Source organism: Lynx canadensis, chromosome D3 (genome assembly GCF_007474595.2).
Source record: "Lynx canadensis isolate LIC74 chromosome D3, mLynCan4.pri.v2, whole genome shotgun sequence".
Taxonomy (NCBI): Eukaryota; Metazoa; Chordata; class Mammalia; order Carnivora; family Felidae; genus Lynx; species Lynx canadensis.
In genome coordinates, this window is record NC_044314.2 from 75158078 (window position 1) to 75185250 (window position 27173).

The following is a 27173-nucleotide window of genomic DNA, read 5'->3' on the forward strand; positions in this document are numbered from 1 at the left end:
ATTTCTCTTTCAGATCACAAAAATGGACAGCACTTTATAATACCTCAAATGGCAGACAGGTAAGGCTGTTGAAATACCAATCAATTTTATCTGTCACTGTTATTTCCTTGGTTGTATAGTGTTTAAGTGTATTATATTTTGTATTTAACAAAGCCCATACATTTTTCTCTTTTATGGCTATACAATTTGGAAATAAGACGGCTGTAAGTAAACCACCATGTAAAACTTAAGCTTGAAAGAGTACACGTAACAAATTTACTAGTAAGAAAATTGGAGTTAGGGATGTCCCAATTTTAGCCAGTTGGGACAGTGTATTGTGTCTATAGATATCTCAGAATATTTCTGTATTGTAATAGAAGATATTCTTTGTGTATAACCATGACTGACAAAATTTTTAAGGGCTGAATAATAAATATTTTAGGCTTTGTGGGCCACACAGCCTCTGTCACAACTATTCTGCCAATTGTAGATGCACGCATCCGTGAATGTTATGTAAATGAAGGGCATATCAGTTGCAAGAAGATTTTATTTCTGGACACTGAAATGTGGATTTCATAGAATTCTTCACATTATGAAATATTTTTCTTTTGTTTTGGGATTTTTTTTCCCAAACCATGTAAGAATGTAAAAACATTTAGCTCAGGAACCGAACAAAAAAATGGGCTATAATCTGCCTACCCCTGGTCTGTGAGGTTAGATGAGTTCACAGCTGCAGGAATGAACTTGAAATTCTTATTTAACCAATTACCTTTGCACAAATACTGTCAAGAGTTTATGAAATGATTAGCTGCTGTTCTAGATGTAATCTTGCCCTTCTGGTTTTTCTCATTCTGCCCTTTGCGTATTTCCTTCTGTTGTGTTTTTTTTTTTTTTTTTTTTTTTTAATACTTTAAGAATTGTGACTTCTCACATAAAGGGGTTGGCGACTAGCCTGGCAGTAGTTTTTGTCTTTTAGTTATCCGGTGATTATTTTTCCCTTTACTATGTTACCTGAGCATGATATTTCTAAAAGGAGTTACAAGTTTTTGTGTTCAGAGTTTTCTCACTAACTCTAATGGGCTATAGAATTTTTGTTTCTGACCATGTCCATGAACTGTAATTAATGTCTTGATGCCTCGACTATCTTAATCTTCTGCCAAGCTCACAAAAATGGTTTTTATTTATGTGCTTATTAGTTTTGTACATTTTCTTAGCAGCCTGGATTTGTCTGAATTGGCAAAAGCTGCTAAGAAGAAGCTTCAATCTGTGAGTATCTCTGTTTCCTAGTGAAGTTCAGTGTGGAGTTCAGTTCATGCATCCTGCTAATTCCTATCCTTAGCCCGTTACCTGTTACATCAGATGACTTTTCATACTCTCAGATGTTGTTAAATCAGAAGCAGAGCACTGAGTATGTAGAGAAGAAGATGGGAAGTACTATTAAGTTTAGTAGATGCAATTTATTGGCTCTGCTTCAAGTAATGGCGTTTTTTCTCTGTCGTTTTCAAAGTGAAGACTGTGCCTTTGACATTAGGAAGCTGTTTCTTTTCATAAGAGTTCCTTAGTTTCTCTCCCTGTAAAACAGTAAGCGGGACACACTTCGTAGGATTCCTTCCGGTAGCCTTATAGCACACTAGGGAATGGCACAATTTGGTACTGGAATGGTGAGTACCGCAGCTCCACCCGCTGCCATCTGGGGTCCAGCCGCCAGTATCATGGTCTTGCTTAGCCCGCTTCATTCATCAGAACTTTGTAAGTGCATGCTGTCGAGGGCTGGTGGTCCTGCCCCGGGTGTGCACTCAGAGCTCACCCAGCTCCCTTCGGTCTGCATACTTCTTTCCAGCCTGCCCACCTCAGCCCTAGTCAGGACCCTGACCAGCCAGCTTCTCTGGGAGCGCTTTCCCTTTGTTGCCCCCCCCCCCCGCCCCCCCCCAGTTGAAGCCTCACCAGGGTGCTTCCCCAACCACTGTAACCACCAGATTTCCCGCCTCTGGCTGTCCTCACAGCCCTCTGGATCTGAACCAAGATTCCTAACTTCTTTTCTTCACCTCAAAGAGTGTCATCCAGTTCTCACCATTCAGTTTTTGCTCTGCTTTCCATCTGATTCCCGCTGCGTACCTGCGCACATGCATGTGTGTGTTTGTGCGTGTGTGTGCATGCACACATGTGTGCAAGCGCAAGTGTTTGTTTCTTTTTGGGTTTACACTCTCTAAGGCCACCTTCAGGTCCTCTCTCGGGAATCCTGTCTTTTTGCAGTCTTCTCCTTCCCCAGCTTCCAGCCCTTTTGTCGTTCAAGTAACTGAAATCTGACCACCTTGACAGTATAGGTGAAGTTTCCCCAAGCCTGACTCTGAAGCTGCACCTCTCCCCTAATGTAGGACTTTCTCCTCGTTCCTCTTCACTAGCGCTCCAAATAATACTAAGTACTGAATATGACATACAAGTGAGTCTATCGTTACTAGTATTTGTGATATGAAATAAATGTATTTTATGCAATCTGGTGTCTCTGTGTTCTGTATCTGTGGTTTTGTGTGTCTGTGTGTTTTATCACCTTTCTTAAATTAAGGCGGTCATATGGTAGCATGATTAAGATGATAACCTTTGGAATCAGATAGCACCAAATAGTCTGTGATTTCATTTTAATTACTTAAGAGTATATAAGCCAATTTTTATTTTAAATAATTCAGACGTTATAGATAATACTCAGGCTCCCTTAACTAACCTACATTTGCTAGACTGAAAACCGCATAAAGGTGGGGTTATGTCTGTAATATCTCTAGCATGTGGCAGGCACTAGACAAATATGTGGAACAAAGTTGAGTACAGATCCCAAGAACCTGGGCTGTGGTCAGACTGGTCAGTTAGAGAGCTCATCTCTGACAAGCTCCTTAGCCTTTGTGCGCTGTGGTGTCCTCTCCTGGAAAGAGGACTTACGATCCATCAGTGGCTGCAGATCTGAACTGCTCAGTGAGACAGGCTGCTGTCAATACCTATTGACCCCACCCAGTGGTCTCCTCACAAGGGACAGCTTGATCAGTGCCACTTCAGTGGTTGTCCCACAGTATCTCCCTCCCTGATAAGAAACTGAGAAAAATATAATTAGACTAATGTGTTTCTTGAATTAGTTAAGCGTTAACATTTGGAGAGACTTAAACTTGGATCTCAGGTCCATTACTTGCTGGCTTTGTGGCTTTAGGCAAGCTGCTAATTTCTGGGCCTCAATCTCCTTGTCTGTAGGGTGGGATGATCATAGTTCCTATCTGCACAGAAGTGTCATGAGTATTAATATGATGACAGTAGCACAGTACCTGAGGTGTGAGCCCTCAGTATTGCTGTTGTAGTTACTGTCAGTAATAATAATCTTAGCTTGTAGCCCCTTATTGGAAAGAGACCGATATTTGTGATGCAAGTTTAGGTCTCCAGTCGCTCGTCACCTTATCCAGCAAAACGCTATCAGAGCTTATTTTCAATTACAAATATAAGTTAACCACACTAGAGAAAATTTGGAAAATGGACAAGGGGAATCCTTTTCATTCACTGTATTCTTAATGGATTCAGGCACAGTATTTTGATATGTTTCTTCTAATTCTCGTTTCATATGCCTATCATTTTTTTTTAATGGAAGCTCAATCATAATTATAGGATTTTATATCCTGCTTCTTTCATCCAGCAATTGTATTCATTTTAGCAAGCTCTCACAAGGTCTGTGTAGCCAGCATTTTAAATTGCCACATAAAATACCTTCTGGTCAGCGTGTGCTGGATATTTCCTGGGCCCCATCTCTGTGCCAGGTACTGTGGGTGGACGTAAGGAATACGGTCAGGAATAAAAGACATTCAGTGTCAACTAAAAAGTGACTGCCATCAAACATCTGGGTGTTTTTTATGAGGGGAAAAGTGCAGAGAACTAGAGCCACCTGGTGGACGCTTAGCCTCAGGTGGCTTGAGGAAGACCCTGAGTGTCTTGTTTATCCCAGTGGCCGCCAGGCAGGCGTTCCAGGCAGTGTGGAGATTGTTTTGTTGGCCAACACTGCACAATGTACTGAGTATAGACAGGTGTTTTTTTGCTGGGGACACTTGGTTTGGGGGATTGGAAGCCTGCTTACTGAAGAATACAGCAGAGACTTGCCGAAGTCTGGGTGGTAGCTTGTGCGGTGGCATGTTTTATCTTTTCAGAATGGCATGTTTTGGCGTCTCTATCCCATCAAGGGTTTAGGATTCTTTATATTCAGAGGCACTGGCAGTTGCTCACGAGCAGAAGAGGGGGACTTTAAAGGGTGATGTCACGCGAAGAGTGGAGAACTGGACCCTACTTTTGAGATTGTGCACTTCAGATGCCTCTTACTCCTTCATAGCACACCCCTGTCTACCTATTACAAAGGAGTGAGGCTGCTGTGGGAGGCAGAAATTTCTAGAGGAGCTGTACTGTTCTGGAAATGTTATTGTCTGTTTAACAGTCGGTATTTTACTAAGCACTGGCTTTGGATAAGACATTGGAGATCAAAGGGTGAATAAGTCACAATGCCCACTCATTCTGCTAGTGTTAATCCTTGTCCCTTGTGTTCCTGATATTTTTTTACTTGCAGCTAAGTAATCATTTGTTTGAAGAACTTGCCATGGATGTGTACGATGAAGTTGACAGGCGAGAGACTGATGCAGGTGACTGAACACGTGGCTTTTTCTAATAAGCTTCTTGTCAGTGGGCAGTGACAAGCTGCCCACCTCAGTGTTTTACTTGCCTGATTTCTCCTGTCCTGATGATGCGTGTGTCGACATTTACTTTTGTGTATGTTGGTTTCGGAGTGTGCTTCCCTGAGTCTCCCTCATGACATGGGAGCCGCGGCTGTCAGAGGGGCGGTGGCGCACCCATGGTGATAAGATTCTATCTCTGGCTCTTTCCTCTGGCTAGTCTGGCTTGCCACGCAAAACCACAGCACCCTGGTAACCGAGACAACTGTCGTCCCCTTCCTTCCGGTCAATCCTGAGTACTCTTCAACACGGAATCAGGCAAGTGGCCAAATCTGAGAAGGAACTGGTAGTGTTATTTGGAGAATGGCTGATAACATGGTATTTCATTTTCCCAGGACAGGTATTTTACATTTTTGTTTGATTAAAATGTTAACTGTCCTTTATATATATACACACACGCGCGCGCACAAAAAACTCAAGAAATTGGTAAGAAAAGCAAAAAATGTAAACAGAAGCCTGTCAAAGAATATGAAACAATTCACGAAGGAAATATAAATGGCTTACAAATGTGAAGAAATGTTTAACCTTATTAGTGATCCAAGAAAGCATTAATGAAAATTTCATCAACCCAATTAATAAAGAATGTAATAAAGGATACTTGAAGCTGGTAGGGGTATGGTGAAATGGGCTTTCTGATGCTGCAGGTAAGAGTTTCTGTTGCTGTAGACTTCAGAAAGTCAGTTTGTTAACTGATTTTAAAAGCCTCAAAATTAAGTCCATCCTTTCACACCAGAAATCTTTAGTTGGGAATATATGCTAGTAAAATAAAAATACAAAGAATTGTGCACGGTGATTTTCTTCAAAGCACTGTATAAAATAATAGAGCATTCAAAACAGCCTAAGCACCCATAATGAGGAGAAAAGTTGAGTAAATTGGGAAGGGTTTTTAATGTTTATTGATTAATGGCAATGGCAGTTCCCAGCATTTTTAACTTTACCTTGAAGTTTTACAGTTTTCTTCCAAATTTTTCATTATTGGGTCTACTCTAAAATTGAATTGTAATGGAAAAAAGCATCAGGTAGAAACATTTTGTTTTTGTTCAGAAATGTGCACTGTGAGAATTTAAATGGTATCTAGTTCTCTTATGTAGATGGTTCTAGACTATTTGCAAGGAAAACATTGATGTGTGACTCCATTAACCTGCGGTGGTACTTTGATCATGTTTGGAAGTCTGCTGAAATCTGACGATAGTGTAACTGGTTTTATGTGAATATTGACGCATATGTTTTCACATGTGGAAATATTTCCAATTATTTTCTCACTCAGGGCAGACAGAAACTAGCTCGGTTTAACGCCCATGAGTTTGCCACACTGGTCATCGACATTCTCAGTGATGCCAAGAGGAGACAGCAAGGCAGTCCTCTTTCTGGTTCAAAAGGTAACTGTTTCAAACCACTAAATGTTTGCTTCTTTGGTCTTCTAAACTTGACACACGTGTTAAGTTTAAAATGACAAACTAATTAAAGCAGTCATAATGAAAAGTTTACCTTTTTTGAGCCCTGATGAATGATAAATATTTCAGTGTTACTAACTGCTATTCAAATTTACCTTATATGTTTCTTCCTCTTAGATCACCTATCTTCCTATAGAATTGCATCCGGAGTGTTACAGCTCTTTTAGAATTTGTCTGTCAGGTTTTCCAGCCTTACTGGAAACCCCCCAACTCCTCCCAGTTAAAAAAACAAAAAATGCATCCTGAAATTAACCCAAAAGTCTGACTTAGATCTTATTAAAGGGCATAAGAAAATCAACCCTCTTAATTGATATTACAGCTTACCTGCTGTTGCTTACATACAAAACTGAGTTCTAAATAATTAAAACTTGTTACTATAAACTTTAGATGTCTTCAGTAAGAATTGTTGTGGTTTAAAATTGTAGAGAGCACCAAGCCCCATTTCCAAGATGCCCTGTTGCATCTAGTTCAGTAGCTCAGCGTCCTGAGTCTGTGCTTAGGAACACACTTTTCCCCATCTCCCGTTACTCTATACTTACTGGTTTTTTTCTAATTATATATAATACATTTTTTCCTAAGTTTACTTATTTTGAGAGAGAGAGAAGGTGTGTGCACACAAGTGGGGGGGTGGGGGCAGAGAGAGAAGGGGAGAGAGAATCCCAAGCACGTTCAATGCTGTCAGTACAGAGCCTGCCTGATGTGGGGCTCAATCCCACGAACTGTGAGATCATGACCTGAGCCGAGATCAAGAGTAGACTCAACTGACTGAGCCCCCAAGGTGCCCGTAGAATATGTTTTTTATTATAAAGCATTTCAATTTTTTTAATGTTTATTTATATTTTAGAGAGAGAGAGAGAAAGAGAGACAGAGCGTGAGTGGGGGAGGGGCAGAGAGAGAGGGAGACATAGAATCCGAAGCAGGCTCTAGGCTCTGAGCTGTCAGCACAGAACCTGACACAGGGCTCAAGCCCACGAACCGGGAGATCATGACCTGAGCCAAAGTCAGATGCTTTAACTGACTCAGCCACCCAGGTGCCCCTATTATTAAAGCATTTAAATTTTTTTTTTCAACGTTTATTTATTTTTGGGACAGAGAGAGACAGAGCATGAACGGGGGAGGGGCAGAGAGAGAGGGAGACACAGAATGGGAAACAGGCTCCAGGCTCTGAGCCATCAGCCCAGAGCCTGACGCGGGGCTCGAACTCACGGACCACGAGATCGTGACCTGGCTGAAGTCGGACGCTTAACCGACTGCGCCACCCAGGCGCCCCTAAAGCATTTAAACGGAAGAAGTACAGACTATAAAAATTAAGTTTTCAGTTAGCATCATATTCCCCAAAGACAGTAATCATCAACTGACATCAGTTTTTGATTTTACTAGTTCAACAGGAATAAGCAGATTCTAAGGAAATTTACTAAATTTTGGCAAAGGTGTAGTGGTAAAGGTCCTTATGTAAATTTGAAATGTCAAAATGTACTTACTCTTTGATTTGGTGGTTCCATTTCTAGCTAACTTGAGGGTAAATAATCAAGACATCACTACAAGCATAAAACATACAGACATCACAATGACTCTAAACCCGTATCTTTCTATAATAACACTGAATGTAAATGGATTAAATGCGCCAACCAAAAGACATAGGGTATCAGAATGGATAAAAAAACAAGACCCATCTATTTGCTGTCTACAAGAGACTCATTTTAGACCTGAGGACACCTTTAGATTGAGAGTGAGGGGATGGAGAACTATTTATCATGCTACTGGAAGCCAAAAGAAAGCTGGAGTAGCCATACTTATATCAGACAAACTAGACTTTAAATTAAAGGCTGTAACAAGAGATGAAGAAGGACATTATATAATAGTTACAGGGTCTATCCATCAGGAAGAGCTAACAATTATAAATGTCTATGCGCCGAATACCGGAGCCCCCAAATATATAAAACAATTACTCACAAACATAAGCAACCTTATCGATAAGAATGTGGTAATTGCAGGGGACTTTAACACCCCACTTACAGAAATGGATAGATCATCTAGACACACGGTCAATAAAGAAACAAGGGCCCTGAATGAGACATTGGATCAGATATATTTAGAACTCTGCATCCCAAAGCAACAGAATATACTTTCTTCTCGAGTGCACGAGGGTAAATAATCAAAGATGTTACACATATATGTAACACTGAAAACATTAGAAACAGGTAACAGTTTGCAACAGGTAAGCAGTGAGAATTTGAATATATTTTAGTAGTGCAACCTTTTTTTTCCCAAAGAATGTAGAGTGATGTAATAAATCAGTTTTTCTAAAAAAGGTTTAGTGTAATCGCAGTTTTGTAAGGAGACCATTTATACACATACATATGTGCAAGTGAATATATCACATGGGAAGTACTGTGTAAATACATAATCAGCCATCGTTATTTGCAGATCCCATATTTGCAAATTCATCTGTTAACTGAAATTTATCTGTAACCTCAACATCAGTACTCCCATGGAAACTCGTGGACATGTGCAGAGTGGCAAAATATTTGAGTCACCCAAAACACACATTCCCAGCTGAAACTGAACTAGGCCGTGCTCTGCCTTTTTGTCTCAATTCTCATATTGTTAATAAGTGTCCTTTTTAGGTCTACTTAGTACCACATTTTTACATTTTTGTGCCTTTTGTTGATGATTTTGCTGCTTAAAATGGGCCCGTGGCATTGTACTCAAGTGCTCTCTGGGGCTCCTAAGCACAAGGAGGCTGTGATGTGCCTTATGGAGAAAATACCTGTGTGAGATAAGGTTCGTTCGCACATGAATTGGATAGTGCTGTTCGCTGTCAGTTCAATGTTAATGAATCGACAATGTATATTAAAGGTGTTTTTATGGGGCGCCTAGGTGGCTCAGTTGATTAAGTGTCTGATTTTGGCTCTGCAGGTCATCATCTCACGGTTCATGAGTTCAAGCCCCACGTCAGGCTCTGTGCTGACAGCTCAGAGCCTGGAGCCTGCTTTGGATTCTGTGTGTCTCTCTCTGTTCCTCCCTTGCCCTCTCTCTCTCGAAAATAAACATTAAAAACAAAAAAACATTTTAAGGTGTTTTTAGGGGCACCTCAGTAGCTCAGTCTCAGTTTAAGTGTCTGACTCTTGATTTTGGCTCAGGTCATGATCTCATGGTTCATGAGTTTGAGCCCCACATTGGGCTTTTCGCTGACAGCACAGAGCCTGCTTGGGATTCTCTCAGTCTCCCTCTCTCTGCCCCTCTGCATGTGCGTGCGCTCTCTCTCTCAAAATAAATAAATAAACATTAATATATTTATATTATTATTATTTATATTTATATTTATATTATTTATATTATAAATAAATAAACATTAATTAATATAAATATATATTATATTAAACATAAATATAAATAAACACATATGTATATATTCAATGTTTATTTATTTTAGGGAGAGAAAGAGAAAGAGCATAAGTGAGGTGGGGGAGGGACGAGGGCAGAGGAGCTGAAGCGGGCTTTATGCTGACTGCAGAGCTGATGTGGTGCTCAAACTCACAAACTGTGAGATCATAACCTGAGCCAAAGTCAGATGGTTAACTCACTGAGCCACCCAGGCGCTCGTAAAAATATATAGATATATATTCTAAAGGTGCCTTTAAACAGAAACACACATAAAGTAAGGTTCTATATTGATTGGTTGACAGAAATGATGTGACCAGAGGCTGGCAGGAACCCAACCCTGTGTTTCCACAGAAACGATGGTCACTTGTTCAGGATTTGCTAATTTAGTCTTCACAGCAACTTTCTATACCATACCAACTGCTATTGATGAAATTGGCTCTTTATATGTATATGTTTAGGGAAAACTCTGGAAGGGTATAGACCAACATAGATCAATAGCTAGGAGTGATTACCATTATTCTATATGGAGTATTGCCTCTTTTCTATTATTATTATTATTATATATATTTTTAGCTAGAGTGAGTGGGGTAGAGGGGTAAGGGGGTGGGGAGAGAGAGAGCGAGAGAGAAAGAGAGAGACAGAGAGAGAGAATCCTAAGCAGGCTCCACACTCAGCACAGAGCCCAACGCAGGACCATGGGATCATGACCTGAGCTGAAATTAGGAGTCAGACGCTCAACTGACTGAGCGACCCAGGCACCCCAGCATTGAGTATTATTTCTGTAGTCAGATGATACATATATTTTAAATATTAATTTGAAAACTTAAAATTCCTTTTGAGTAACCATAATTTGTCACCCAGATACAAACCAGAAATAACACTGGAAATCAGAGGTCAGCTTGAGTTGACTGAGAGAAGTTGGAGAGGCTTGGATAATTTGTGAAATGTTTTATTCAAAGCGTGTTAGAGCCTGTGGAATCATCCCTGCTCCCCTGTAGGCCATACCTTCCTGGCATGGGTATGTGTGTCCACTGAGTTGTTTTCTCCTCTCTGGCAGTCAGCTGACTAAATGCCAGGAGCCTGTTCTTTGAGCACCAAGTTCACTAGGCTCCATTTTAACAGTTTCTTTTCCATGTCATTACCTTGTAAACAAGTTACAATTAAAATAGAATCCCAGTTAATCTTATAGTAGTTACAGTGTTATTTCCATGAGTTGGAACTAAGCTCTGTGCTCTGTCTCCTGGAATAATGAGAAACTTGGGAGCCTGCCTTCTCAATCTGAGCAGCACTTTCCTAAACCACCTAATTAATTTGCCCACATTTGCTAAGTGGCCTGCAGGGATGCTTAAATACCTCCATGCAGTTGATAGTAAGCCCCTTTCTGGTTGATAACCTCTGTGATTCCTGTTTTGGTGTGAATATAACATTGCTATTTCTGTCATTTTCTTTTAGTCTTTAAATGGCTAAACCCAAAAATCCTCCCAGTGGATTTTGGGGATAAAAGTTTTTTTAGGCCTGAAGAAAAGTTGTTTGTTTCTGTTGATAGACAACGTGGAGCTCATACTGAAAACAATCAGTAACCAGCACAGTGTCGAGAGTCAAGACAATGACCAGCCGGACTATGACAGTGTGGCCTCAGATGAAGACACGGATCTGGAACCTACTGCAAGCAAGGCAAATAGGCAGAAGGTGAGGTGACATGTTGGACACAGAAAGGAAGAACATGTTTCTTTCTGAAATCTTTCCTCCTGCAAAATCGCCTTATTTATCAACCACTGTGAAAAGTGCTCTGGAGGTACTGTTCGGCTTATTACCAGCTTAGACCAGTGAGGTCAACAGGGGGTCCGTGTCTCTAAGTCTGTTGCCAAATCACAGCTTTAGTTGTGACTTTATAAAACTTGTGAGCAGGGACCAGTGCATTTTATTCTTCCGACAAATGTTTACTGAGTGACTTCTCTGGATAATACTCTCCCGAATGAGGCCTGGTCCCTTTCCTGTGAGGCTCTCCCTGCCTAGTTGCCTAGTAGGAGAGAGAACTGCTCTCAATGGTACGGAGTGTCATAAGAAGCACAAACGGAAGCTGGGGGGTAGGGGTGTGTGAGGAGATGCAGCTTGTTGCTGAGGACAGGTGTCAGGGGAGGCTGTGTAAGTGGGGTGGCAGTTAATATATGCCTTAAAGGACGCACAGGGTTAGGCATGTGGAGAGGCAGAGAAGGGTGGTCTAGGCAGAGGGAAGGTGAAAGAGGGCATCTGGAGGAACCTGCTCATGTGTAGAGACAGCCAAAAACGAGTGGAGCTCAGAGCTGCAGCAGAGGGCAGGGCTCATACCACAGAGGAATGTGACACCAGGCTGAAGAGTCCACACCTTGGCGGACAGCACAGAGCCCGAGAAGCTCTTAGGCAGGTGAGGAGGGCTAAGGTCAGCAGTTTGGGTTCCTCTCTTTTGGGAGTACTGTTCTCGGCGGGTCAGAGAGTGGAGGAAGATAAGAAACTCAGGTAGGGTAGTGCTGGAGGTCCAGACAAGAGCTGACGCGGGCCACCACGGGCCCCGTGCTGAGAGAGTCTGGGTGGAAGGGAAATCTTGGTAGCAGAGTAAACGTGGGCCCAGGGAGAAGCAGTAGAGGCCTGGCCGGTTCACCCACTGCTGAGTCACCAGGACCTTGCCCCAGATCTGGCCCACAGAGGGGCTCAGCAAACGTTTGAGAACAGGTGGACAGGAAGACAAACAGTGATAAGTTGGATGTGTGCAGTCGGGGTATGGACTTAAAGAGGATGTGTCCAGAGCCGTCCAGCTCACACGACTGTAAGAAGGGTGGAGCCCCTGGCAGATGCAGGGGATGCGGAGGGGACAGCAGAGGTCACTTGCCCCATCTTACCCGCCTCTGTCCAGTGTCCCTGAAGCACCAGGTTCAGTCAGAGCAAAAGCCAAAGTCATGACCAGATCCTACCAACTGGCTTCTTCCTCTCCGCCTTGCACACCCACGCCCTCTAGCTGAGCTCTGCTGCTGGCTAGAACGTTCCTCCTCTGGACAGTCACTCAACTACTGTCCTTCCACTTGACTAATGTCCTTCTGGCTGTTACTCATGTCTCACCTACCCAAAGGCTTATCCCACCTGCCTTATTAAAACGCACCCACTTCACCCCTACTTCTCTCCCCGGCCCCTTACCCTGCTCCATATTCTCTTTTCCACAGCACTTGTCATCTTCTGTCTCTCTCCCACTCTGCTGGGGTGCAAACACTGTGGAAGCAGGGATCTTTGTTTTCTCTTTTTACATATCCCAAGTCCCTAGAACACTGCCTGATGCTCAATACAGATTGGAATGAAGGAATTACTGAAAGAACGAATTTTTAAAAAGAAAAGGAGGGTACCTGGCTGGTTCAGTTGCATGTGACTCTTGATCTTGGGGTTGTGAGTTCGAGCCCCACGTAGGGTGCAGAGATTACTTAAAACCTTTAAAGAAAAAGGAATGGGCAAGAGAAAGTCAGGCAATACCAGAAAAATGCACTGAGAGAGTCATCGTCAGACTAGATTTAGGGCTGCACCTCCTGTTCTGTTAGAAAATATCGACTCTAGTATTTTTCAAGTATTACAGTAATTCTACCTTTATGTTTTATTTTTGCATTACTCCCTGAAGGCTTGATTTGGTTTGATTAACTTTGCAGTCCAGCTGGCATGGTCAGACTTTAGAAATTCTTTAGCTGTGAGTCTTGAATGTTATCATCATCTCCGATTGTGAACATTTTCCCCAATTTATTTTTAGAGCCTAGATTCAGATTTATCAGATGGACCAGTCACTGTGCAGGAATTTATGGAGGTCAAAAACGCTCTAGTGGCTTCTGAGGCCAAGATACAACAGCTAATGAAGGTGAATAACAACTTGAGTGACGAGCTGAGAATTATGCAGAAAAAGGTAACATGTCAATAAATGCCAGGATGATTGACTCTTTAACCCTGTAGCATAAGGAAGAATCCCAGGCACGATGCTTGTGGGCAGAGGGGGAGAAAAGCAGTTATTGTAACAGACCTAAGAACCTTTGGCCAAGCTGTCTTTTTGGAAGCAGTGTGTATTTGGAGTTCAGACGAAGTGGTTTTGATGGGAAATAAATCCAGAGTGAATTTCCCAAGTAGTTGACACGTAATAACCTAGTTGCGGCCACCTTTGCACTACTCCGTGCTCCCTGGGAATCTGCATGCCCCTCCAGGGATGCAGTCCTTGCTGTTTATTGCTCCTTCTAAAGACTAATCACACCGTGAAGACAGAGCGGACAAAAGGCCTGGACAAGTGTCTGTGCTGACCAGCACTCCGTGCAGGGGCTGTCATCCCTGCTCACTCTTAGTCTCAGTTGTTACCCACCAGCTCCAGCAGCTCCATCCCACACCCCCGCTCTGTTTTCCACCGGTACTTCTAATTTATGATGGCCTCAGAGCCTACAGCAGGGCCTGCCACAGAGTAGGCACTCAGTAAATACAAGAAAACATTTTTCATGTGCATGAGTGAGAGCTGTACAAATCCCATTTGTCTGGCATTTTCTCATTCGCTCCTTTTTGGGAGAGTGAGAAATATATGAACATATTAATCTCCAAAAGGAGTGTGGCTAATAGTAGCAAGGAATATGCTTAAGAGGGGGGTTATGGACATAACTCTTTATGAGAAGGCTAAGAAAAGGAAGTTTTAAAAATTCTCAATTCTGTCCAAGACTTTGTGGGTGCTATTACCATCATTCAGTTCTCTACAAGATGAGATTTTGTACGCTTCCCTTAAGCAGAAACAAAACAAAGTATGTGTCTGTGCCTTAATTCTGTCATTTGAAGAGTAGTGTTTCAGAATCATTATCAAGAACAGAGGACAAGGTCCGCTCCCTTTGTGACTGGGCCCTTTCCAGTGACGCTCCCTAAAGGAAGGCCAAAGAACTAAAAAGCCTGTCCCCTCTGCCTGTCAAAGACAGGCACCGCAGTGCACTCTCACCTGGGTCTTGGTCTAGAATTCTTTTGATGTTGAGATCTAGACCTTTTTTTTTTTTTTTTTTTAGAAAAATGCTCCAAACCTACAATACTGCCTGAAGATCAACCAGATTTCTATCCAACACCTGTTCTGTGCCAGCCTGGCCCTGTCTAGGGCTGGTGTGCAGCCATGAACAAGGCAGACCAAGAGCCCTTTTGCTGTGTAATCATAGAGGGCTTGCACTTCCTCTGTCTTTTCTGAAGTATCTTCTATTTAATGAATTATAGTTTGTCCCATTAACTGAACTAATACATTTGTTGAGGTGACTCTTTCTGAAACATGCCGACTTTGCCAGTATAAATCAGTCTGCTAAGCATCACCTTTTTTTCATTTTCATTTTTTTTTTCTAAAATGCTCTTTTAGTATTTATAGAAGTCACCAGAGATAACCTCGTATCTTTGAAAACAAATGTCTTGAACCTTGAGAAATGCAGAGTGAAATTATTTGCCATTGCTCATGGATTATCTCCTCAATTCTTAGAAATGCTCTTGATTTCTGGAACTATTGAATTATCTGTAAGTTTTCATTACCTGTTACACTCCTTCCAAACAAAAAGTATGATCTCATTCTTATTAAGATTGGCATCAATCATATTTATTCTAGAACATCTCTAAATACAGAGGACTAAAATTTTTTGAAATCAAGACAAGGAACTTGTGCTCATCAAAACACATTCAAGTAAAATCCACGCTGGATGTTTTAGAGGCATGAAAAGCGTTAAGATGAAGTTTCACGTTTCAAGACCTTGTCTAAAAAACCCTAAGGGAAGGTTTTTACACAGACACATGACCAGACACCCCAGTTGCTCATCCAGAGGCATGTGTCTGTTCTCCTCACTCCCTGCACTGCGTCCATTTCACTTTAGGATGGGGGCTCTCTAATAAATAGTTTGACAGGCACCTGATGCCTGCCTCTGTCCTGGAATGTAGGAATTTTCGGTGGCTGCTTATCACTTTGCAGCTGTTCTTTCTTTGGAAAACAAGTCGCAGATAGAAGTTATACCCTGAAAGCCTTTGTGGTATAGAAGCAATCTGTCTGCCATTCTTTAGTGGATCACATATAGAAAAAAACAAGAAATGAGGGGATTTCTGTGGCAGAAGCAGTAAGTCAGACTGTCACAAAAATTTGGCACTATGACTATAAAGTATGTAGAATTTGCTTATTTTGCAAAGATGTGTTGGTTTTGTTTCAAAGTTAGGTAAACGTTCTTGTATATTTATAGTTGACAAAGTAGCATGATTTGTATCTGATCTTTCATATTTAACAGTTGCTTGGAAAAGATGCTAATTAATGAAGAGGAGCAGCCACTATTGGTGTATTTTTCACAGATCGGTGCTTTCTAAATAAAAATTGAAAGTAACTCCTAACCCTGAATGGGCTTGCTATTGAGAAAGTAATGATCTTCTGGTGCAAATACATTTGCTTGCGGACTTAAGCCTTGGCCCTGGTGGGGAATTTGGTCAGAGTTTACAGTCTCTGTCAAAGAGTAGACAGCTGAACTTACACCACCCCCAGCTTATAAATTGTCATGGAAGATGAAGGAGCACCAGAGAGGAAGGACACTGTGCAGGACTGGACTCAGTTAATTGTGTTTGAAATGCCAGACGCTAAGGAGTGACACGATTCCTTGCTGACCCCCTAACTCTAATTCACCAAACACCATGAAGCAGCCTGCATGTGAGGAATGGAAAGAGCAATCAGGGTCTCCAAGTGACAGCCTCTAACTAAAGTAGGGTGGTGCCAGGCACATTAGAGTGTTTAAAGCTGACACTGCCATGGTCGCGTTTTTGAGTGACAAAAGCCAAAGGAGAGCGAGGCCAGGTATCCCGGCCCTGGCGGAAAGATGACCGATCACCAGAGGGAAGCACGCGTGCTACGTGGAGCATTCAGACGAAGATGTTAACGTAGTTTGATAGGCCTCCAGTTTTCTTCGTGATATGTTAATATAGCAAACGTACCGTGATTCAGTTCCCTCTCTTTTTTAAAAGTGCTAAATTGTTTGGAATATCAAGAGTATTCTGCAATAAAAATTTATTGATCCTAATTTTCCTTGTTGGCTTTTTGGGAAGCAGTAGCTCATCTGATTTTTCATAAGCTGAACTTCACTGTCTTTCTTGCTTTGCAAAGCAACCCTGGTTATCTCTGTGCTGCTTCCATGGTGTCTGCTGGCATTTTTGGCATTTGCAAATCGCTCAGGAATCATTTGAAAAAAGCGAGTTACCTAAGTGACGTCTTAATGATCTCAAACTCTTGCTTGAAACAGCCTAAGAACACTCCAGAATACAGCTTGCCCACAAACATTTCCCAGGCCCACCATAACCAGTTTTTAAGTAGTTAGACATTTCGTTTTTAAAAAGTCCAAACTGCAACTTTGCCACAATGAGAAACTAAGCTGTTTAATTTGCTGAAGTGATGAAGTGAGTTGATTGCGTGTCGCTCATTCTAGGAGAAAGAGTTCTCGTTTGTAGTTGCTATAACTTTCGACCCAGCTAGCCGTTACTGTTCTTACTGTTTAAAGCTGGTAGTTGTATGCGTTTACTTGGTGTTTGCTTTTTCTGCTTGCTGTAGAAAAACACCGTCCCACTGCCAAACATTTCTTTCAGCTTCAAACACTCCAGAGTGAAAATTCGAACCTCAGGAAACAGGCCACAACCAATATATATCAGGTGCAAACTGGTTCTGAGTACACAGACACTTCCAACCACTCTTCCTTAAAGCGACGTCCGTCTGCCCGGGGCAGTAGGCCCATGTCCATGTACGAGACGGGATCAGGTCAGAAACCATATCTCCCAATGGGAGAAGTGAACCACCCCGAAGAGAGCAGGACGAGACTCCAGCCTTTCCCCGCGCACGTAAGTAACACCACTGGCGCTTCTGCTATTCACTCTCTGTCCATCCTGACCGTTGCTTTCTCTCTTCTGAACCAGCACATCCCCGTGTCTCTGCTTTGCCAAACTAGGCTAGGAGAGTTATCCTTGTGTTTGCTGTATTAACATGTCAACAGATGCTTGTATTCCCACAAGCAGATAGGGCCGTTGGCTGAAAGTTTCCCAACAAAGTTTGGGACTCTGGCTCTTGTTCAGCTCCTCTCCCTCTGCTCTCCCTCATATCCATAATATCTTTCCCAGCCAGCCAGTACTGGAACGTTCTTTGTAACAAGCTTCCTTCCCCACTTCTAAAAACAAAAACAAATTATGAAGGTCACCAGCAAAAGTGCTGTCTTCTTTGAGGTAGACAGGCGCTTGCCCCTTTATGAAATGGAGCCCTTAGAATTCAAGGTGCTTCTCTGCTCCTCCCGGTGGGCAGGTCTGGAAGCCCCCGGGGCTCCGCAGCCTCTCCGCGTGTGGTCAGCCTGCCTGCTTAACTTCTGCACCCCCTTGTCCCCTTGGTGGAGAAAATGTGGCTTTGTCATTTCACACAAATGAAATGTAAAAACTCTACACTGGTTTTACAAAGATTGTATTCCAAAGATTGTGTTCCGTAACAGGCTGCTAACAATCTTATTTTACAGTGGGATGAGTATTGTGTTGTGAGGTTTTCAAATATTACATCTGTCTTGGATTATTTTTTAAAAACCCGTGTTTTGACAGGACGCTATAGACATTGGGAACTTCTGTTTTTTCAGAGAGTAGTCTTTATCGTTTCGAATGTGAAAGTTACTATTTCTTCAAATTTTATAGGCGTTTTCAAAAAATTCTCAGAGTAAATGCAGAGTAAAGGATATGGTCTAGTAAATTAAACCCTAGTTTAATTTTGTCAAGCTTTAGTGTGGTAAAATTTCAGTGATGTTATATTGTAATTAGGACTCCTTTATTTCAAGTTTTTAAGTTGTTTGGACCAAAACATTCTAAGGCAATTGATTTGATACATTTGGTGTCATGGAAATGCCATTGAACTAACGGAAGAATCTTATATTTGTTTAGCTAAAAACAAAAGTTAGGAAAAGCCACTTTGTCAGTTTTCATAGTATACTTTTTTACTTTAGAAACACTTAGAATGTGATGTCACTTTATTGCAAAAGTTCTGTATCTGTATTGAAGAGTAGATTTATAACATAAACCAACTTAACCGTTTATATAGTTTCTCATTTCCTGTATGTCCTGATTAAAAAACAAATACTTGTTTAGGCTATCCATTAAAAAAAAAACTATTGACAAAATTCATAAATTATGCTAGGTGTTCTCTTTTCTCTTATAGAAAAGTAGCTTTATAAATTCTGAGTAATTTCTGGGAGGTATCTCACTAAAGGAGTAAACATTTCTGGGGACCTGTCATCAGCTAACATGGCAGTCAGCCTGCCTGTCACAGAAGTTTCAGCACTGATCTCACGTAGTGAGTTGCTGTTTAGGATTCTTTGACCAGGAAACCCCAGGCTGAAGCCAGGGTAGGTGGTAGGGATTTTTGTTTGTTTTGTGTTTTCCCCGAGCGTGTTTCTTTTTCCCCTTCCAGATCGGGAGGAGTGCGCTTGTGACCTCCTCTTCGTCTCTGCCTTCCTTCCCCTCCACACTTTCCTGGTCGAGGGATGAAAGCGCCCGAAGGGTTAAGTACACTCTGACCTGTCTGCTCTCTGGAGGAGGGGCAGTGCTCCTGGGCGCTTTGTGCTTCCCCTGGCCCTCCTGTCCCTCCACTAACTGCCCTTCTGTCCTGCATGAGGCAGTGCTCACCCCGGTGTCTCAGCACAGTGGCGCGCAGGCACACGCACACGCGCATGTCTGTCCGAAGCGGTCTCCCTTTGGTCTAACCCAACGTTGCTCAGTTTCCCTTAATATTTAACAGTGTTTGCAGTTCACCCTATAACATTTATTTGAAACATACGGTCTTTTTAAACCTTCAGAAAATTAGCTGGCTGCTGGTTAAATATTGTAGCAAGGCAAACATGTCAAATTTGTCCAGAGCAACAGTTATCAGATATTTGGACCAACTCAAACACTAAGACATCATCATGCTTTTTTTTTTTTTAACCTGTTGCATTTTTTTTTTTAATTTTTTTTTTTTAACGTTTATTTATTTTTGAGACAGAGAGAGACAGAGCATGAACGGGGGAGGGTCAGAGAGAGAGGGAGACACAGAATCGGAAGCAGGCTCCAGGCTCTGAGCCATCAGCCCAGAGCCCGACGCGGGTCTCAAACTCACAGACCGTGAGATCGTGACCTGAGCTGAAGTCGGACGCTTAACTGACTGAGCCACCCAGGCGCCCCAACCTGTTGCATTTTTTATGTGAATGCCATTCCTGACATACCCAGGTGTTGCAGTCCCTGTGTCCTACATCAGGATTGCAACATGTGGCAGCATTGGAGGTGTAGGCGGCTGTTAGTATGAAGCTGTTCACTTGATGAGTTGGTCAAGGCCAGCTTGCGGATGTGTAATTTACATTCTCAGTAACCACACATGATTCAGGTAAGCTTCTTTTAGAGTAGGCAGACAGCAGTGTCTATTAAGCACCTTCTCCACACCCAGCCTCTTGGTAAGTCAAAGGGTCCTAGGGACTCCCTGCTCCCAAAGGCACCATCAGTTTAAAAAATCCTTTCCTGGGCCACCTGACTGGCTCAGTTGGAAAAGCATGGGACTCTTGATCTCAAGAGTCCTGAATTTGAGCCCCACGTTGGGTGTAGAGACTACTTAAATTTAAAAGAAAAAAAAAAACTTAAAAAAAAAATCCTTTCCTGCACAGAGTGCATGATGGTAAGCTGGGATCATGGTGGAGAGAGCATATGCTTTGATGGCCTGAGTTCAGGTCATGGCTCACTCTTTCTTTAATAGAAGGATAGTGTAACCAATCCTAGAGGAGGGAAGGTGGCTGTGTGTGAGGAGCTACCCTCACAGATAGGGTGGGGTTTGCACTGGGCCTTTTTCCATTCCCTCCACATCAGTAGGAATGACAGAGTGGTTCTTTCCCACTGCAGGTGCCATATGGCTCATGGGGGCCCTTTGGGGCTCTCTTCCGCACTTGGAGGTAGTCTGTTGAAAAGCATTCTTGATGTACAATACTGAGTCTTGGCAGTTCTGAACTGCGATGTTTTTATTATGGTTTTTTTTGGTTAAACTAAGGGACAGTTAAATAGAAATGAAACCTCTCCTTTGAAATTTTGTTAATAAGAGTCAAGTAGACCTCTTTTGCCCACTGGGAGATTTGTCTTTTAAAAAGTCTGTCGTCTTTGGTAGTTTTAGAATCCTTGCAAGGACTGCTTGCTGAGACAGTGTTTTATACAAGATTAACAGTTACATCATTGAAACTGATAATCTTGATTATTCCTGACTGCTTCTTTATGAGTTTAGGTATTTATGGCATGTCTGTATTCAGAGACAACTGCACATCTGTTCAGTAAACTGAACCAGCACCAGCTAGAACTTTTCTACTAACAGCTTTGAGAGAGCAGCACTTTGAACTAATAGGTCTTGATCTTACCTCTGCATGTGTACAGTAATTTTCATAAAATTAAATGCTGGCTAATTTGAAATCCTGTCCTGTGCTTTTGTTTGACAACGATGAAAGACTGAATCCGTAAGTAACTGATTTCCTCGATGGTTACTGCCGTATGTTGTTTTCTGTGCTTGAGGAATGTTTCCTGAGTACTTTTATTAGATATATGAGTTGTTACTCTTCTAAAATGTTTAAATGAGACCTGGTGCTTTTGTTAATCGTGGGGTAATGCATTTGATTTGTAATTATCACATTTACCTCAAGGAAAACAAAAAGATTGATTATAAAAATGTGAGATTCTCTGGGTTTAATTCTGTTTTCTAGATATTTCCACTGGAGCAGCTCTGGATGAATTTTCTAGAATAATTATTTAAGTGCAAGTTTTTTACATTTCATTTAAGTATGTGTGTGCATGTGTGTGTGTACAGACACACTCACGCACACACATACACTCATCCTTGTATGTGCATATATAAAAACTAAAGGAAAAGAAATTTAAAGATTAAGCATTCCCTGTGAAAGGTAAGATGGGGTATTTTTGTTTGCTTGTTTTGGGGGAGCTTTTTTTAGATCACCTCTGGAAGAGCCAGCTGTCCCCATTCCCTGCACTAGGTACAGTGCCTAGCTTTGGTCTTCCAGCTACACTTGTAGTGGTCAGTAACTCACTGATAGATTCATAAGGCCAGGTCAGAATAAGGCAGCGGTTGAAGTAGAACTGCTTACTGGTGGTAAACACAGGGATCTGGAAGGTTGTAGATTTTATAGAACTCAGCTTTACAGACTCTCCTATGGCACCAAGCCAGTATTTTAAATCATTTGCCAGATGCGTTTGAGTGGGAGAAGTATGAGTTCACGTTGAATTTTAGGAGCCTAGCAAGTATCTTATCTTAGAGTGGCTAGGACCAAATAGAGCCCTCAGAAAAGTGGGAAAACCTCAGCCCACAGAAGAAGGGAGCCCTTGCCCTGGGAGGAGGAAGAGAGGCTATGGGGAGAGTAAAGCAAAATGTGGTGTGAATAAGGAGTCTTTCTCCACTCTGGGGCTGACGGTCTTGCCTGTCTGCATCCGGCCTTCAGAGGGCCAAGCAGCATTACCAGCAAGGAGCAAATAATTGGACCTTATATAGACTCTTAAAACTGGCCAATTCTGTGGTAGCCATTTTTTTTTGGATGAAGCTACAAGGTCTCCATAGGTTTAAACAAGGGTCTTAGTTTACAGCTGTATCTTTAGCCACATTTTATTGCATCATTGATAAAATTCCTTAGTCACATGATTAACTTGGATTAAATTCAGGTATAAAGGTGGAAATCGCTCATATTTGTATTTTGCAAGGTAATCAGGTTAGGTTTTGAATCAGCTTCCACTGACACCTGTTCTAGATGAAGAAATTCTCAAGCACTATGGATAAAATAAATACTGAGGGGAAATTATGTTTATTAAACACTCCAGAACTAACATAGTCTCCTTCAGAGAAATGTGTTCCCCTTCAAATTCTGTCACCCTGGAAGGCCCTGTACTTTGCCATGCTGCCATTTGCCCAAAACATTTTTAGGATCCCTCTTTTGAATCTGTGCACCGTTTTTTTGATCTCCACAGTTGCGTCAGATATTTATATTCTAAGAGATAGATTTTTTGGGGAAAATAAAAGTGGTTGGAGACCAAGTGTCATGCCGGGTTAACCCATTTTGGTTCACAAACAACATGCAGCAGTAAGTTAATAGTGCTGGTTTTCTTGTGTGGCTCGTATAAACTGTCTCTGAGGGTAGTTCTTAGCCCTAAATGTTTGGAATGGTGACAGTCGTCAGGGCGCAAGGCATGGAATAGTGGAGGTGGTAGGAGACAGGACCTAGGTTCTCGCTGCTGGGTTTCTGCTGACTCTGTGGCACTAGCTTTGTCCCCTAGCTCTTTGGCCCTTCATTTTCTCATCTGGTATTAGAGTAGATAATCTACAGCTGGCTTCCAGTGCTGGCGGTCTCTGGATACGTAAGCGCTGGCCTGTGCATTATATTATAGTTAAACTCCATATTCCTTAGAGAACCAAACACGGGTGTTGCCTTGCATGTCTGTGTTAGTTTATACCAAGGATCTGTTTATGGAGTTGCCACTGAGCTAAGAAGAAAATGGTGCCAAGAAAAAGAGAAACCATTTCTGGGTCTACTATTCATCTTTTACTAAATTTTCAATAAAGGGTTGGCTCCTGGCCCAAGTGAGATCTGGGCCACAAAGGCCCCGTGACCTAACAGGTAATGATTCCTAGGCAAGGCTCCCAGATGTCTTGTGCTCAAAACTAATGTGTGTTGCCTTTTTCTCTCTCAGGCATCCAGGCTGGAGAAGCAGAACAGCACGCCTGAAAGTGACTATGACAACACCCCCAATGACACAGACCCGGACGACACGGGGTACAGCTGTGGGAGGACTGCCCTGGGGCGGGCTCTCAAAGCTGAGACCTAGTGGCCGTGCTTAGGGGATGCAGTTCATCCCCCACGTGTCTCCACTCTATGTTCAGACCCATAAGGTCATGAAATATGGACGCATAAGTTCATAGTCCAACCTCTTACCCCATATTACCCCAGGGGCCTGTTCTTTTACCGGCCGGTCACAGACCGTCTCTGAGTGTCTATAGTGTGCTTAAAATCGGTATCTTAAGTCAACATCAGGTCGCATTCTATGCTTATACCCCAAGGGATGAGCTGGATTAGGGATGGCTTAATGACAGCACCTCCTCCCTGCTGCCATCTTTACCCTTTCTCCGGGAGTCATAATTTCCAGCCCCGTGGTAGAATGAAACAGCCGCCCCGTGAGCTGTGACTGCCTGTTGTTGACACAGCCTCACCGTGAGTCCCCTGCAAGACAGGATAAAGGAAACCACAAGACACAAGAGCAGCCAGCTCATGCAGCAGCAGATGCACATGCAGTGGCTCCTAGAAGCAGAGCAGCAGCTCATGAGCACCTGTCACAGCAGGCCACTTCTTTAATGTTGGCAGGTCAGGCAGAAAAGGAAGGCAGAGGAGTGTGGTGTGGCAAGGCGATGGCTCAGTACCAGATACGGCAGAACCCCACGCAGCCCCAAGCCCCATCCTCCCCAGCACGGAAGACGTCATCCGGAAAACTGAACAGATCACCAAAAACATACAGGAGCTCCTACGAGCCGCTCAAGAAAATAAACACGACAGGTAAGGAGGTTTGAAAATCCTGCCCGGAAAAATGGACATGCTTTGCAAGAGAGGCTGCTCCATTAGGAACAGGGATTTTTTTTTTTTTTCCCCAATATACTGATTTTTTTTTTTTTTTTTTAAGATTTTTTGAAAATTCAGGTTTACACAACAGGCTTAAGAACAGATTTGTAGATTTGGATGGTGAGTTTTTTTTAACATGATGTTTTCAATTTTCTGCATTCTTACGAAGGGCTCTGGAAGCAGATGCCTCTAGAAGTAAAATTGCAGCATGGTTGGGGTAGTGATATTGCTGGTGCTGGATGGTGAGGGGCAAGAAGCTGCTCATTAGGGCTTGCCGTTGATTCTTCCAGCCACTGTGCTCCCTGTGTGTGCCCTTGCTAGAGTTGAGTTGGCTGGCATAAAAGGTATCTTTTTTTTTTTTCTTAGTGTTTATTTTTGAGAGAGAGAGAAAGAGCATGAGTGGGGGAGGGGCAGAGAGAGAGGGAGACACAGAAGCTGAAGCAGGTTCCAGGCTCTGAGCTGCCAGCACAGAGCCTGACGTGGGGCTTGAACTCACAAACCGTGAGATCGTGACCTAAGCTGAAGCCAGACACTTAACCGACTGAGCCACCCAGGCGCCCCTGGCATAAAAGGTATCTTGGCATGAACTTGATTTCTTAGGCCTCCCTCGTGTGCGTGTATATGTGTTCATGCGTGTATGCATGCATAAACATCTAAGAAACAAGTGGTTTACAAATAACAATTGACCTAATCGTCACCTGCGCTCCTGAAATGAGATTCATCTTACTCTGAGCAGAACCATATCCTGCAAAGTTATTTCTTCCGGTGGAGAAGGGACTGGCTCTTGTCCCAGCTCATCTTTTTGTTCCCTGAGCACGGGTTCTCTGAGAACTAGTGGTGGGTCGTTAACTGTCCTGAGCAGTGTCCTAGTTTCACATGGCCAGCCGCATCTGGACACACTCATGAAGCATTTAACATCCTCCCATTGGGTTTAAGAAAGCAGCAGAGGTCCGTCGAAACCCCAGAACGATCTCACTGTTTTCCGTAGGTCAGTAAAGTTTAGTGCTCGGGTGAAGAGCTCCTTTGCGTGCAGTGCAGTAACAGAAGTTGTTCAGGGGACACGGTACTGCTCCTTCTTGGTCCTCTCTGTTCTCTCCTTCCACATAAAGATGGGCCAGAATCTTTTGCCTTCTCTGTGTTCCCGGTATCGCCAGGCTAGACTGCCCTGCTCTCCCCTTTCCCTTTTTTCTCTGCAGTTCTGACTTTCCCCAATGTCACTGTTTCCTACTTGGTGAGAAAGGAGCAGTCTGTGTTCAGTGAAGGATGAGCGTTTGTCCTCCTGGATGGACTGCTGGAGGGTCCTCAGAGGTCCATGGGAATTAGGCGGCTGTTTATCTCCCTCCTTCCCAGGCAGCTTCTTTATCACACACTGCTCCTCCCCATCCCCCGCACTCCACAAGCTGCCAGTGCTTACCAGTTGACAACAGATTTACTCTAGTTCACAAGTACCATGCTTGTATTTCAAACAAAAAAATATGTTTACATTGCATTGTCAAAAATGGAAACATCTGCCTGGAGGCCATTTCTGTCCTCAACCGAAAGAAATACGGTGCTTGGCACAATTGGGGAAGTTCCTCCCCCACACACCTTTTTTTTTTTTTTTAAGATGTACAAATCCATGCAAAAAACATGAAGATCTGATTTTTTTTAAGACCCTGAGAGGATGATGCAGAGTTCAATCGTTAGTTCACTCTTTTTAGTTTAAATCAGAATTGACCTAGAGAATTTATGTTTTACGAATTGCACAGAATTACTGAAGTCTGTGGTTACTTAACATATGCGAGACACTTTCATTTATAACTCTGAGTTGTACTGATTAAACCCATGCCTTTTCCTCCTATTCTCTCCTCTTGTTTATCTGTTACCTGTGCTCACTCTGAGTAGACCAGCAGCCCATGCGGGCACACTCAGGCTTTGCCCCTGTCCCTTGAGCCTAGCAAGCTGCCCACAGTCCCCGCTTTCTCTGAGTCTGGTGTCCACCCTGAGCTTACAGCCCCACTCCTGGTCCGTGTCTGTCTCTTTCGCATACACACACATGCACACACTATTAGACCTCACACTATGCACACAAGCCTTCTTTGAGGAAAGATAAGAGCTGGAAGTTGTGAACATGAACTTTCTCCTTAATCTGTGCATGCTTGCTTTTGTGGTTCATTGAGGACATCCTAAAGTATTTCATACTGAGTGAGTTTTGGGGAGGTATCCTTAGGAAAAGCAAGGCATCCCTGCTTCTGTGCAGCAAGGGGAAGGTTGAATTCTATTTTGGAGTCAAAATGAAGATGTTAACCAGCGTTAATGTATTTTTCATGGGCATGTTGGTTTAAGTAACATTTAGGCCTGAATCAGTGGCTGCTATAACAGGGTCTTTTTCTGAGCATTTGTGTGACCAGATGGGTTGTTGCCCCTTCATATTTACAAGTGAAATAACCCCTTCTGTGTGGGCCATTTTGTTACTATGTGGTGTGTGGTTCTAATTGCTTGCAAAGGTAAAAGTCAGGATTTCCCATTTGAAAGTATTTTGGGATAATATAAACCACTTTCTGGAAATGTAATGATTTAACTAAAACATAGCCAGTCTTAATTAAAACAGTTGTTTTTTTTTTTTCAATTTTTTTAAACGTTTATTTGTTTTTGAGAGACAGAACAGAGTGTGAGCTGGGGAGGGGCAGAGAAAGAGGGAGGCAGAATCCAAAGCAGGCTCCAGGCTCCGAGCTGTCAGCACAGAGCCTGACACGGGGCTCAAACTCACTGACCTCGAGATCATGACCTGAGCCGAAGTTGGATTCTCAACCGACTGAGCCACCCAGACGCCCCAGTCTTAATTAAAATAGTTTTGAGACTAGGTTTCTTACAAAGATGAAGTACAGAGGTGCTTATGGCAGTCTTTAAGCAGAAGCTAACTTCATGACTTAAAAAATGGGGAAAGAATGTTAGTTGTTAGGCTGGAT

At 42.7% G+C, this 27173-nt stretch overlaps 1 protein-coding gene and 1 non-coding gene across 16 annotated transcripts in view; both read left to right on the forward strand.

The window, feature by feature from the left end:
- GIT2 (GIT ArfGAP 2) overlaps positions 1–27173 on the forward strand; it is a 52982-nt gene that overhangs the window by 19981 nt on the left and 5828 nt on the right. For 2 of the 15 annotated variants that reach the window (XM_030336304.2, XM_030336312.2), the window contains exons 8-18: positions 14–59; positions 1194–1245; positions 4562–4634; positions 4885–4982; positions 5992–6103; positions 11112–11254; positions 13329–13478; positions 17174–17422; positions 19020–19109; positions 23306–23388; positions 23974–24162. In XM_030336304.2, the coding sequence (XP_030192164.1) occupies positions 14–59; positions 1194–1245; positions 4562–4634; positions 4885–4982; positions 5992–6103; positions 11112–11254; positions 13329–13478; positions 17174–17422; positions 19020–19109; positions 23306–23388; positions 23974–24162 (1285 nt within the window). Of the gene's footprint in view, positions 1–13; positions 60–1193; positions 1246–4561; positions 4635–4884; positions 4983–5991; positions 6104–11111; positions 11255–13328; positions 13479–14598; positions 15171–15837; positions 16615–17173; positions 17423–19019; positions 19110–23305; positions 23389–23973; positions 24163–27173 lie in introns of those variants that run through there. The other 13 variants (XM_030336306.1, XM_030336305.1, XM_030336308.1 and 10 more) reach the window with 13 other exon arrangements.
- Positions 6326–6386, forward strand: LOC115498857. Its single transcript, XR_003963980.1, has one exon. It is a non-coding gene; the product is annotated as a U7 small nuclear RNA (small nuclear RNA).